The 14,263-nt window shown below is 42.7% G+C and overlaps 1 protein-coding gene across 3 annotated transcripts in view; it reads right to left on the reverse strand.

Annotated features, from left to right (window-relative positions):
* The window catches only part of zbtb46 (zinc finger and BTB domain containing 46), a 72,304-nt gene that overhangs the window by 45,391 nt on the left and 12,650 nt on the right, over positions 1-14,263 (reverse strand). For 2 of the 3 annotated variants that reach the window (XM_034695880.1, XM_034695879.1), the window contains exons 2-3: positions 2,201-2,424; positions 1,102-2,041 (exon numbers count right to left, since the gene is read on the reverse strand). In XM_034695880.1, coding sequence (XP_034551771.1) covers positions 1,102-2,041; positions 2,201-2,386 — 1,126 coding nt within the window. In that variant the 5' untranslated portion in view covers positions 2,387-2,424. The remainder of the gene's footprint in view (positions 1-1,101; positions 2,042-2,200; positions 2,425-14,263) is intronic. The other variant, XM_034695881.1, reaches the window with a different exon arrangement.

A 14,263-nucleotide genomic window follows, 5' to 3' on the forward strand; every position in this document is an offset into this window, starting at 1 on the left:
TTTCGCTGTGCGACGCGTGTGCCCATTTCACAGCCAACTCCCTTAATGCGCCCAGGATTAGCTTCTCTTACTTTTAATGATCTACCTATCGACGCCTTGGGCCCGCTGGTGCAAACATACGCACACACACTTACACACACACAGACAGACACCTACACACACAAAGTGCTAAGTGTTTTCTAGATTCGTTTTTAGTGTAAAGGAATTCACTAAACTATTCCACAAGGCGGAGGATCAAGAGACACTTTCTTGAAATAAATACATGTGCCTTGAGTGAGTCTATGCTTTCTTGTTTATGTAGGAGTGTGTGTTACATAAACTGCAGTAAGATGAGGATTGTATTATCCATCTGCATTTACCTAGGCTTCACCTCACACCCCCAAGATTTGAGATAATCATCTTAGGCCTCACACGTTAGTGTAGAAGCTTGCTAATCTCAACCCCGGAGGTGGAAACTAGGTCATTTTCTCGCAGGGAACTGTGCGGATGTCTGACACGCACTGAAATATCCACGCAGAATTTGAAAAGTTAAGAGCACATGTCCTGTAAGAATACCATTTTGAGTTTGAGTGGAACAAAAGTGAATAAAACTGTGAGAATACTCGCACAAAAAGTGTGCTAAAACTGTAGTGATTTTAAAGTGGCTTTTAAGATAGGAGCACAGATAAATGAGATTCCACTGTGTTGAAGTGTTGAGACTATAGTTTCACCTCATTATCTAACCTAATCTTATTATCTCAGCAGTCATTTGCTAATGACATGACGGGAGAAGTAGGTTCCAGCCTTATGAAACAACAGCAACTCCAGGAAACTCTAAACCCTTAAAGTCATCAAATCAGCACTGCGGACTCCTATCCCATATAGAAGTGCAGGTCTGCTTCTCTTTGGCCCTCGTCCATACTGCCAGGTTAAATCCACCTGTTGTTGTGCTGCTAAACTCATTATCAAACCCACAAATCCACTATAAAAACAGGATTTGGATCTTGGAAACACACAGATTACTTTCACCAGTGCCAAGCTCTGACCCAATTCTGCTGCTCTGTCAGTTCTGCATCTAAAGAATGAAGATAACAGCGTGTAAGAAGCTGGTATGTGTCTTACCTGGGATTTCCTGGCCATTGTAGTTCCATCCAGCCACAGCCAACATGGAGGGCAGAGGAGATCCAGGCCTACTGTCCCGTTCTCTCTCCCTGTCCCGCTCTCTGTCCCAGTTCCTCTCAGCCTGCTGGGTAATATGTCTGACTGTGTCCTTGTTCTTCCGATTCTTCCTCCGCCCCGATCCTGACAGAGGTTGCCAGGATCCATCTCCACCTCCTCCTGTAGCCCCTCCAGCACCTTGCTCCCCCTGACTCTGTGCCGCCCCCCTGGGAGTGTCCCTGGGATGGGAGGAGGAGGCGGGGGACACCTGTTCCTCTTTGACGGTGACAGGCCTGTAGTCGTGCGGCCAGGCGGGCTGGGAGTCGTGGCAGGCTTCCTCCTGGCTCTCGTGGCTCTTGGGGGGCTCTTGGTCCTCCTTGCCGTACGTGCTGCCTCCCTCGTGGCAGCTGGCGATGGCTGAGTCCCCAGAAGAGTTGGCGGGGCTGGTGCGGCGAGCCAGCCAAGGAGAGGTGCTCCGACCAGACATGATGGAGGCCAGGGCTTCGGACGCCATTCCCACTATCCCTCCTCCTCCTCCTCCAACTCCACCTAAACCTGCTCCCACCACACCCCCTGCTCCTGCTAGACCAACTCCTCCACCGCCTCCGCCACCTCCACCTATACCAGCTGCGGCGACAGCTCCCATCTCAAAGTCGGCCAGTTCGTCAGCCATCTCGGAGCGGATGCTGATGTCCAGCGCGGCCTTAATGAAGCTGTGGCACGCCTGGACAATGTCGGTCATCTGCAAGTAGCTGGCGGCGGACATCACCTCGATCACGTTCTTACTGGTGAGGGCGAGGTGCGCTGAGTACATGAAGTCCAGGATTGCTTTGAAGCCTGTTGCTGTGACTATGTCCAGGTGAGTGACTGTAGTCTGGTGGTGAGGCTCTGACCCTTTTTTAACCTGGACAGTGAGAGAAAGTGTTCAAAAGTCTTCCTTATTTGTTCACAACACGACTTTCGACAGAGCTTTGGCAGGAAAGCTGCAGGACAAAACTACAACAACCAGAGAGAAAACAAGCACTTAACAGACCCCCTATCCCTAAGTGAAGCGGTCTCTTACCTGGCAGTAGAGAGTCTTGAAGTAGCGCGAGGAGCCCAGGAGGACATTCTTATGGGCTTTGAAGATCTTTCCATCCACAATGACACAGGCGTCACAGAGGATGCCATGCTGCCTCTGTTCATTGAGCTCTCGGAGGAGCTGACGGTAGTGAGAGGAGATCTCCATGTCCTCCTTCCTGTTGTTCATCTGTGTAGCTGAGCAAAAGCCTCTCCTCCAAACGTCTGCTGGGAGAAAACATTGACAGAATATCATTTTAGATGCAGCATAATAAAATGTCAAAGTTGTAGCGTTAAAGGTGCAGTATGGAAATTTGACTGTCCAGCAGCAGAGACATGCAGATTATAAGCTTTCAAATTAATTGTTCCTCATTTTAAGATAACAAGGTTTCAAAGTAACACGTTCAGGTATCTCTCCTGTAAGCACAAATATATAAGGTTGATCGCTTTAGTTAAATTCATACCCTGTCCACAGAATGATGTTTTCCCTTTTATGTAAAGGGGGAAAAATAAGCAAATTTACCCGAACCACTCCTTTACAGACGAGCCAGGGTAAGGATATGTGAGAAATGACTGTGACATAAAAACAATGACATCAATAGAAACCACATCTCAACTGCTGTAGTTTGATGTCTAAAAACAGCCCAGTTACAAATAGTCAAAAATCTCTGTTCAAACCGTGTCTGACAGGTTCATTTGTGTGTGTGCATGTGTGTGTGTATTTGTGGAGAGAGATAGAGTGTGTGTTTTAAGCTCATTAAAAATGTCAGTTAAAAAGCGTAACACTGTCACAAAACAGTCGAGCGGGGAGAAAAAAAACCACCTCATTTAGTACAGACCACTTTACCATTAAATTTATCAATAAACACAGCCTCAGTTCCTTGTTATTTTTTTTCCACATCTCCCCTGCGACCGCAAAAAATTCAATCAACTGTCTAGTTAAGACGAAAATTCACTCTTGAACCTTCACCTCAGTGTTTCTGATCTTGCACAGCTCGGTCTAGGTTGTGAGCACAAAGTATTTCTGAAAAAACTACAGAGAGAGACAGACCCTTAATGACAATTTGTGGAGCTGCTCAGCTGTCAGTGAATGAAGTTTCAGCTTTTCAGTATTAATTGACAGGATTCACAGCTGCGTGACAGGGATACAGACATAATTTATTATGTCTCTTACAAAATGAAAGCCTTGAAAAAGTTCAAGATTTAAATTTTTGGAATATATTAACCCATGACTCAACTTCTTGCTTTTGGGGTTTCAAATATTGATACAAGATGTTGGTGATTTCTGCCCCGTTGTATTCAAACCTTATTAAATCTGTTGTTTCTGTTGTATGCAGGGGGTTGGATGACATACAAGAGGCATCTTTAGCTTGCACAGAGGAAGGGATTCAGGTGAGGACGACGAAGAGAGAGGAAAGCAGGAGACAAAGGGAAATGTGTGCATTGCTATGTTGAGCCATTCAATGCGGTCGGAAAAACACAAACTACATAAGCTCTTATAAACGCACACACGCAGGAGGAAGACAGCAAATAACACACACACACACACACACACACACACACACACACACACACACACACACACACACACACACACAGCCAGGCAGTGCATTAGCCGAAGTATTAGCAGCCGCCGCTCCCGCTCTCGTCTTGGTGAGGGCTAAATCGCCGGGACGCAGAGTGTCACCAAACGCAGCAGTGATTTGTTTTGGGAACGCCACAGCTGTCAGCTCTCGTGGGCCATCCTGAGAGATGACAGCTCGGGTTGGCCGAGGTGACAGCAGCGTTTGCTTGGGGGCTGGCACACTTCAGGTCATGTTTAGCAGAACTCTGCTCAACCTGATGGCATGTAAGATCAGATAAATCCACAGTGTCTCTCCCACGTCTGCTCGGACAAACACACCTCCTATGAACGGCAGCGGAAGGACGGATGGAGCGATGGTGACAGTGTCTCTTTCTGGGTTTGATCAATGCACGGCTGGCTCACAATCTTTCACCTTGACTTGTGTTTCTTTAAGTCATACAAAGAATGAATGGTGAGGAGGAAGAAACTTCGATGTGAATGGAGAAAAACTGTGCCTCAGAGGCTCAAAAGGCAACTTTTGACGCAAGTGTTTTTATCCTCTGGCACACAGACTTCTTAGAAAAAATATATCGGTGTTCTAACCTTGAGATATACTTTCCTTTCTGCCCTGCCCTGATGGAGGTATTGAGAGTCTTCACCTCTCACCTTAGGAGACAAAATGAGCGGCTTTGTAGAAACAGCAGCTCCCCTCCTCCTCTCTCCTGTTCTTCTCTCAGGGCCACTGAAACATTGAGTTGTATAGTGCGGTCCACAAGGTAGACTTCCTTGCAGAGGCACATACACACCACAGAGAAAGGCATTTATTCTCTGTGAAATACCTCAATACTTGACGATTCCTGATCGTTTCTCATCAATGTGGACGATGAACCACAGGGTCACTCCACAGCACACAGCGTTAGAAACATGTGACTATCAGTTGCTCACAGGAAGCAGTGACAGATAGACAGAAATATCAAATCAACAGCTGGGATAAAACCACCATTACTCGAGAGTTGCATGGTTAGGAATCTCGAATCTCCATCTCTGTCACTTTTCTAATGTCTAAATAATTGATGAATAAGAATGACAACACTTGACGACAACAGCCACAGCCACTCTGAGAAACAGGGTAATGTAGCTCTGTGAAATGTTGTTGGTATGTGAAATCTTTCTTCCTGCCCTGAAACCTCAGATTTAAATCAGCAACGTAGCTAAATGTAGCCCAACAGCTGTGTTAAGCACTGCCAATATCAATTAAACTAAAAGTAACCAATCAATGAAAGATAAATAAGATCAGATTCACTTTTCTACTGCCACTCAGTCTGACAGAGTGACAGTAGGAAACACCATGAAAACACCTTTAAAACAAACAAATGTGTGCTTGAATTAAGGACAGCTGGACTGGAAAGAGATTTCTACAGTTTACAAACGACATAGTGATCTGTGGACAATGACATGTGGCCAGACATTTGGTTTCCTCATTTTAATATGGACCTGAGTTATAAACCAGGGAAGTAAAAAACAAAGCCTGCAGTAAATTATCATTTTGAAAATGAATGTGTTGACTTTACCATCTGATAAAACTCCAGCTGCCCACCATGTATTTCTAATCCCACAACTACACACAGTGCAGTTCTTAAACTTTAACAATGACACACATATAATTTCAGCAGTACAGGCAGGAACACACACACCAACATAACTGTAATATTTGGTCAAATGGAAGTCACGTTACTTTACTGATATGGTGTTATCTGCTATTTATAACGACACACTCATTATTTTTTATCTTCACTTCAAAAGTAGCCTCAAACAGACTCTGCAGGATATTAGGACCAAGTCTGAAACATAATTCAGTGTCCTTAGACAATGTGATCATTCTTACTGTGTGAATAATCTGCTGCTGGGCAATCAGGTAAAAAGAGGAGTTTAGATCCTCAGTTTTAACTGGGGATCCAAAGTGTCCACAGAGAACATTGTAATGTCATGATTAGTGGTAGCACAGCACTTTTCAGCCAATTTAAGGCAGAAAATTTGAACATAACCTGGTCCTGAGCAGGTTAGCTTTACTACATGTGTTAGCAACGTTGATCTTGCCAGGTTAAAAAGACAGCTAGTTGGACTTTTCCCTTTCCTCTTGCTTCATATTTCACCCGAAATTCTCCATTTAGAGATCTTTTTTGTGTTTTAGCAGAACACTGGCGCTGCTACCGACCGCAGAGACTGCACCTATTGAGACGTCATGTGCATACCGTCTTTTCAGTCACACCAAATTCACTTGGTCTGGTGTTATCACCATCCTGATCGTTCGTCCAACTTTGACATTTTCTGCCTCACAGATCTATGAGTTCTCCTCAATATAGTAGAAATTAGTGGGATTTTAAGCTGCTGTTGGTAGGAGTGGTGTAAAAACATTTGCTTTTTTTCTGCTTGGTTTGGAGAAAAGGTCATAATGCCCATCGGTACTCATTGGTAAGTGGAGTAATTTGAGACTATTGCGAAATGTCTGCGTTTTCCCATTCCTTTTAATCAAGCAATTTTATTATTCCCCTTGTTGCCTTTATGACGCACCAATCATAGCTAATCTCCAATCCTCTGTCCTGATTGGTTAAGGGGCGGCCCCTACTACGTCCTCCGATTAGTTATGAGTCCGGCACTATCATGACTGCACACGCCGATCTGTGTTGGGGGGCTAAGAGGAAATCTGGTTGTGAGGGATGGTGTTGACATTCGAAGTCCCTCTCTCTGAACAGATGTTCACTCTGTGACTACCAACAGCAGCTTTAATTTATAATGCCCGAGGTGATTAAAAACTTACTTCAATATATGAAACAACTTTCACTAGGAAAAAGTTTAGGGCCTGTTTTTGGCAGAAAAAAAAGCAGATCAAAAGAAGTCAATTCACCTGTATTGAATTTGGGTGGAGGCAACATCTTTTGGAGGAATGCCTCGAAATTTGGAGAAATAAAACTCAAATTATCTCCAAGGCTAGGTCGCACTTGAAGTAAGTAAGATGTTTTTGTGCTAGTGCTTTGCTTCAGGAAAATACAAACTTTAGAATTTTGGTGGTTTTTAAAAACCCAAGCAGCCAGGAGTGTGCAGATAAGGTCATGGGCTAAAGTTCATCATAGCAACTTTTCCTTTCTGTGTGGTAAAGCGTGTCCAAAGAGCTAATGATAATGTCAGTGTGGTGCTGCACTCTGACACAGAACACCATGTGTCAAAGGGAGTATTAAAGTTTTTGGGTGAGTGGGTGAGTGTAAGTTTTGTGTTTTTGTGTGTGGTGTGCATGTGCATGTGCAGCCAGGATTTTACCCTAAAGTCGTGTTAAATGGTGCCTCAAATTTAACAAAAACAATGATCAGTGGAGGGTAAAACAACAGCGACGGACTGGGAGAAAAAGAGGGAGAGGTCTAATCAGATTTATTGCTTCAATAGACTCAGAGACAGACTGCGTTAGTAGTTCGGCTGAGAAGAGGAACTTTAATGGAGAGCGCTTTGACCTCTACACTCTCTGCTCGCCTAATTGGCTTGTTTAATTTCAGCATGTCCAAATCCCTCCAGTCAAAGACCCCTTTTATTTTTTTTAGAGCAACCGATCCAGATGTACCCCCACAGCAGCACATAAGCACCCACAAACACCTCTTCAGTGTTCATCCCGGCTTTTCATTTCCTCAGAGAGCTACTCCATCTCGAGACCATCAACAGGACCAAATCCTCGCTCTCTCTACTGTGCGAGTACAGCCTTGATTTATAGCGCACTTTTTTTTCTCCAAATATACACTTAACACAAGATGGGAAAGTACGATGAAATGAACTTGTCAGACAATCAAGTAAAGAGAGGCAGAGACTTTTGTGTGTCATCCAAAGCATTAGCAGCCTCACCAAGGCTACAGAAACTAAAGCTTGCTTTCAGGATGTCAACGACAGAAAAGAGCTTTTCATCCCTCGATGAAAATTCACAGAAAAAAAAAATAAAAGCATGAAAAAAGTCGTCAGGAGGCAGGCTGACAGTCTGCGAGCGCTTCTATGTGGTCAGAGAGGATCGTTTCAGTAAAGCATGCCACCAGAGCTCCGAGTCCCTGTCACCCTTCTGAGGCCAAATCAAAAGTGAATGTCCTCCATAAGTCCCCCCCTCCTCTTCCCCCTCACATTTCTTCAGCCCCCTGCCCCTAAATACATAAACACACGCGAGAACTAGCGACACACACAAACACGTTCACACACTTAGCAGAGCCGTCATGGCGTCACAGCCGGTTTGTCCTGGTCACATCAAAGCAAAGTCACTTTAGGCCCTGGCCAGACGACTAAAGAGATGAGACGTGTGATGGAGTGAGAGAACGGGGGCTTCCTCCTTCTTGTGTTTCTCTTAATGCAGCCTGTCCCTCCGAGCCACTTCTCTGCCTCCTTGACCGCGCAAGACCGTGGGGAGACAGAGCGCAAGGTCCTTCTGGATCAAAGACAGAGCCAGACTTTATTTTCTACAGAGGTTTAACATAGAAAGCTTTCACAGAGACCTCATGCTGTGATTTCCCTAAAGTGGATGAAGATGCTATGACATGTAAAAACATCAGCATGCAGAGTTTTAATACATGATAAAACAGCCTGATTTAGCAAATCAAGCCTCCCTAATGACACATTTCGCTAAAACTTGCCTGATTCCCTCATGCAGGTACAAGCATCTTCCTTCATGTGTATTGGAACCATCAAGGCACTTTCACACATTTGCAGTTATATTTATTTTGAATTAAGGGATTTCCAGTTGGTCAGGGTAAATTATCATTTAGCGGCCAGTGTGCTGCCTACAAAATTGCCACCCTCAGCTAATCACTCCACATTCAAATTGTGGCCCTCTGCCTGACAAATGTAACAGTCCAGCTCATTATTTGATAAAGTGACTTTGGTTGGATGAGCGTGACAAACTGAGTGAACACAGAGCCCCTGATGTGGGCAGTCAATTAAATAAATAAACGAACAAAAATCCATTAAGAAAGAGAAAAATGATGAACATTGTTTATGCTCATGCACATTTGTTATGGAAGATGCCACTGCATTAGTGCATTTTTCAGGTAAATTTAAGATTAATGATACCTTTGCATATGTATGCGCATTTCAAATTCAAGAAATGGTGAACAGATAAACTTAAATATGTAAGGGGTTTATCATAAACCACAGACAACACTTTTTAGTTTTCATCACATATTGATGTTTTCATGTTTTTGCACTTATTTCAATATTGTGGCTGAAAATGTGTTTTCACTGTGTTTTCATGTGTTGTCAAAATGTTCAATATTTTAATATTTTTATATACTACCAGCTTTTGAACAATACACTACTATTTTTGTTTTTCATACTATCAATGTTTATAAAAAAACAGATCCACAGTCCTACTTTTAACCCATAGCTGCCACAAACAAGAGAAGGAGAGAGAGAGATAGAGAGCAGTCTTGGTCTATTGCCATAGATTTAAAGTAACTAGAGAGAGCACTGGTAAAGAAAACAAGTAAAAAAATAAATTTTCCTTTTAACACAGTGGTTATGTTCTCAAGAACTTATAACTATGTTCATACCTCGACACACACATGCAGGAAGATGCTGGGTTTAGTTTGTTTGCGGCTAATGCCACACCTCTTCTTGCCTGCGGTGTGACTCTCCGCTCCGCTCTCTGTCACGGTCACTACACCACTAACTCTCCTCATTCACAGGTCAACAAATATTGAGGTTTTTTTTTATGTCTATTTAGCATAAGACACACATACAGTATGATGCATACTGCAGACAGACTGAGGGAAGAGGAGGGAGCAACTAATGTCACCTGGTGTCTTGATCTTTTATGTAAGGCCTGGTGTTCCTCCTGCTGACAGGGAGCTCCACACCTCTGCATCATTTATGGTATAAAATTACCAAATTTGAAAAAATAATTCACTGCAACTCTAATTTACTGTACTGCAATTTCCTGTTTAGTACTGACTTTCACCATCTTGCTAGGGAACCAGAGCATTTACCGGAAAAAAAAAGCCTGATGGTTTATCCAGAAGTGGGTGGAGACCAAAACTGAGAAACAAGGAGAGCTGATCTAGGACTTTCATTGACCAAACAGCATTAAACAGAGATTTCAAATGAATGTGAATGTTGCAGAATGATGGCTAGATTAGTTAAAAAGTGTCTGTTTGCTTACACATGATAATATGGGAGTTTTATTAATTACAGGCCTATCCAAAAGGTACAATCAGTTAATGGCGATCTGAATTGAAGTTCTGGGTAAAAAAAAAAAGAAAATCAAAAATCCCATTCAGGATAGATTACTCATACTACACCAGAGTTTGTCGGTTAACAGTGCTGCTGTGCGGAGTATGACTCATCTAAGCAGAGATATGCAATACATCTCCAATCTTTATGTTTCAGCTTATAATCACTTTGTTTTCTTTCAGCTTTTGTGGTTCTTCTAATAGCAATGAAGTCCCTTCTTTTCACATCACTACTTTCATCTTGGCTCTGTCATTGAAAATCAGCAGGGGGAATTCAGTAGAAATTGCCTGAAGAAGTGAATGAATGTTAAAAGAGAGGAGGAGGGGATATTGAGCTAGAATTCACTTACAAAGAGTTGTTGCATTGATCAGCCAACCTGGCCTCACGCCTCAGCCACAAGACGTTATCCTTTTTGTAGTCTCATCTACGAGTGACTTGCACCAGCACACTACTAGACTACTGTATCATTGTGGGAAGTTTTCTCATTCTCATAGTGGACAAATAATATGGTCTGCACTAGATTTATTTAACATATTAACACAGAAATAAAGAGAAATAAACAGTTCAAGTCTAAAAAGAGATAGAGAAAATCTCTGATTTTCTGTTTCTAACACATGATAAATTTAGTGGTGCTTGGAAGTGGACTTCTTTGCAGCCAGTGAGAGAAAATAGTGGCAAAAAGTGACAGCCTGCATAAGTGGAATCAGAATGATATTTAGTTGGACAATCGAGGCACTGTTCTTTGATCACATGACACAGATAACAGCCAGTACTTCCTAGAATAAAATCCTCTAGTCCTTCCACTTAATAAAAAAATTAATCAATAATGTAATCTTGACTGGTAATGAATATTGTTGATATTAACTTTACATTGTATGAGGTTAAACAGAAATGAAACAAATTTAAGAGAGTAAAGGGCCGAAGAACGACACTGATTAAGAAGAGTGGAAAACAGAGAGAAGAGAGATAGAGCAGAATCCCAGATGCAGCGAGGCTAGAAAGATAGAGACGAAAGATAAAGAGAGGGGGAGACAGGAAGAGAGAGGGGAGAGTGACTCAGGCAGCCAATATTTTTTAAACAGCTTTGCTTCCACTCAACTGGGCATCAAGGCCATTATCCTGGGGTTAATCCCCAATCCGACGGAGCTGGCAGCCTTCCGGGACAAGCCAGGGTGGCAGCACATCAACAAGACAGGCACTGACAAAAATAACACACACACACGTGCACATGACACAAGACACACATACACAAAGCTACACAGAGGCACGCATGCAAGCTGCAATTAGAAATATAAGACAACAAAACAAGTCTTATTTTCCATGAGGGATACGCTACTGTTCATGCTCGTCTCTCATTTTTTATCTCCGTCACTGTCTTCTTTACATCTCTCCGCACGAGTTCCTGTTGCCATTTTCCCTCCTCTCTTTTATCACACACCCTCCATCTGTCCACCTTTATTCTCTCCACCTCTCCCACCAGCTCTAACCATGCCACATTTTGCACCTCCACCTCGCTCTCCCTTTCTCTGGCCCGCTCTCCGTTTCTCTGGCGGTCGTCCAAGGAGTCAAGGTGGAGGAAGAGATTGACTCAAAGAAGGATAGCCATGTCATGTGGAAAGGGACCAAAGAGGATCCAGGAGGCTTAGGAAGACTTAGCGCTACTCCCTTCATCCCCTTGCTCCCCCCCTTCCTTTCTTTGTCCCCTCCCACACATAACACCTGAAAACAATACCTGGACCCTCCACATCAATGTCAGAACGCCTTCATGCTGCACTACATGCTGTTGGTGTACATTCAGTAAACCTGCCAAAATGCCCGCTCTTTATAAGCCTCCAATCCAGCTTATGTCACTTTTGTGCACAGTTCAACACCTTCAACCCTCTCTGCCATCTTGTCCTCACACCTTTAGCCAAACAGGTGTTAAGCCCAGAGTGATCTTATGGAAATCCAGCCATAGTAAGGATGGATGAGGATCATCCTAGAGTGACCGGAAAACAAGTGTGGCGTTTTTTGGCTGCATGTCAACGTTACCTGAAGTCCCTCCAATGACCCACAAAGTGTCACTGATACTACTCCAAGCATCAAGAGCGAGAACTTGCCTTATCACCATCTCTCTTTTGGTTCATCTTTTTTACTGCCTACCTCTTCTTAACTTGTGCGTGTGTGTGTGTGTAAGTGTGTATGTGTGTGTAGTTTCTGGGCTATCTTTCTCTCTAGGCCCCTAAGCCTGCTACGTCTCCCCGTAGTAACTCCCTGACTGACGACCCGGGGCTTAGCCTAAATTCTCTCTCTATTAAAAGCTGTGAAATGCAAATAATGAAACATCTCATTACCACTGTCGGAGAACCCAAAATGAAAGGAGGAGGGGAGAGAGGAGAGAGGGAGCGGGATGAGGAGGCCAGGAGAAAAAGGGCTGTAAGAATGGGAGGAAGAGGTGGAAAGGTGAGCAGGAAATAAAGGAGTGGAACAAGAGGAGGAAAGGGGGGGGGAAAGGGAAGATATGGTAGACAGAAAGGGGGAGGAGAGGTGAAAAGATAGCCACACAGTAAGTCTATTGTTTGATATGTGTTGCCGTTAACATGGTGAGTAGGAGGGATTGGCCACCTATGCAAACAGTGGTGGAGCCACCATGAGCGGAGGTGTAAGTCAGCGGGTGTCATTCAAATGTCAAACGACCAGCACTGGAACCTTCCACTCATCGACCTCATGCTAAAATAGAACATCAAAACAGACCACCATTCAGCTGGTTATCATTCCTGCAGTGCAATCAAAAGTTGTGTTTCTCTAATTGGCCCAAAATGATTATGTCATCAACATATGGGTGTACATGTGTTGATTGTCATCAGTTATGACATTTTGTCTTCATTTCTACAGAATATCACAAAGCTTTCCTTGTAAGACTACTTCTATAGAAGTGTAGATAAGAGAAGATTGGCTGCAGTGGTAGCAGTGATAAAAACCACATCACCTTGTGTGGTCTATGGGAGTTCTTTCATCAACAAAAAACCAACACTTTGAGACTCATCTACTGATACATAAACTCCTGATACCACCAAGCAACTCAAGAAGGTAAAGCTTCAAGGTGTGACATTGTCTGTTTGCAGGATTAGTGCCTGACTTCTGAGAACTCTGTGTTGTGTAAGGGCTTTTTTTTTTCCTGTGACAGATGCATCCCACTCTGTATCGTGATGGTTAGAGTAGCAAAGGGGTGGAATTTTCCAGTAAATTTGCATGGGAAGTTAAGCTGGGGAATTTAGGAAATATCCAAAATTTGAAATTTTCCATGGGAATTTGTGGAATTAAGGGTAGTTTAATTGAAAGGTATCATATCCAAGCATAAATATTTGTTTTGTTATAAGCAGACATCCAGACAATTAAAGAGATTTACTGTAAGTAGAACTTTATCAAGTGTTAAATATTTCATTGAACAATCAATTCTTTCATTAAAGAACAAAAACATGAATGTTGAGTTAAGTTTTGCTCATCTCCCCCGACCCATTCAAAAAGTTATAAAAATGAAATCCCAACAAAGTCCCATTCAAAATGTTAAATGAAAAGAGCCCCTCTCCCTCCAAAAAGTCAAATTCAACATGCAAATAAAAAAGCATCTCCCCTCAAGCTTCTCAAGCCTCTGCCGGATTCTAGAAATCATCTGTGTATGTGAGTGAGGAATAGCATAGATATTCAACTGTACTTGCATGAAATCTGGTTGTTTAGTCAGGATTATGCGAAAATATATTTTCTCCAACTATATTTAAGTTCCCTATTAAGAGCCAACCTTCCATTTAGGAAATTCCTGTTAATTCTTATAGAAAGTGTTCAACTTGAAAATTCCTGGAATTTTGCAACCCTAATGATGGTAGTATAAAATTTGGTCTTACTCTGCACCTTTTGTATTCAAATGGAAAATATTAAAATAATTGACTATAAACACCAAATATATTTTAAAAACCATTTTCTACTTTAATTTTTTACTAGTCATTAACAAAATTATGAACACATCCAAACCCAGTGTGAAGACACCTGAACACTACCACTTCTGAAATAATAAACACCTTATTCCAACACAATCAAGGTAATTAACAAGCAGCTTTAATAGTCCATGCTCTTCTGGAGCTTTTTCACACATGCAGGTGAACGCCTGAAATCATCTGTAATTTTCAAATGAGCTGCATGTGTAATAGCAAAGAATTGGAGTTCCCTCCTGACTACACCTGAACTTTTTTTTCTGCCAGCCCCTGAGAAAAAATTTCA

The sequence above is a fragment of the Notolabrus celidotus genome, chromosome 11 (genome assembly GCF_009762535.1).
Source record: "Notolabrus celidotus isolate fNotCel1 chromosome 11, fNotCel1.pri, whole genome shotgun sequence".
NCBI lineage: Eukaryota > Metazoa > Chordata > Actinopteri > Labriformes > Labridae > Notolabrus > Notolabrus celidotus.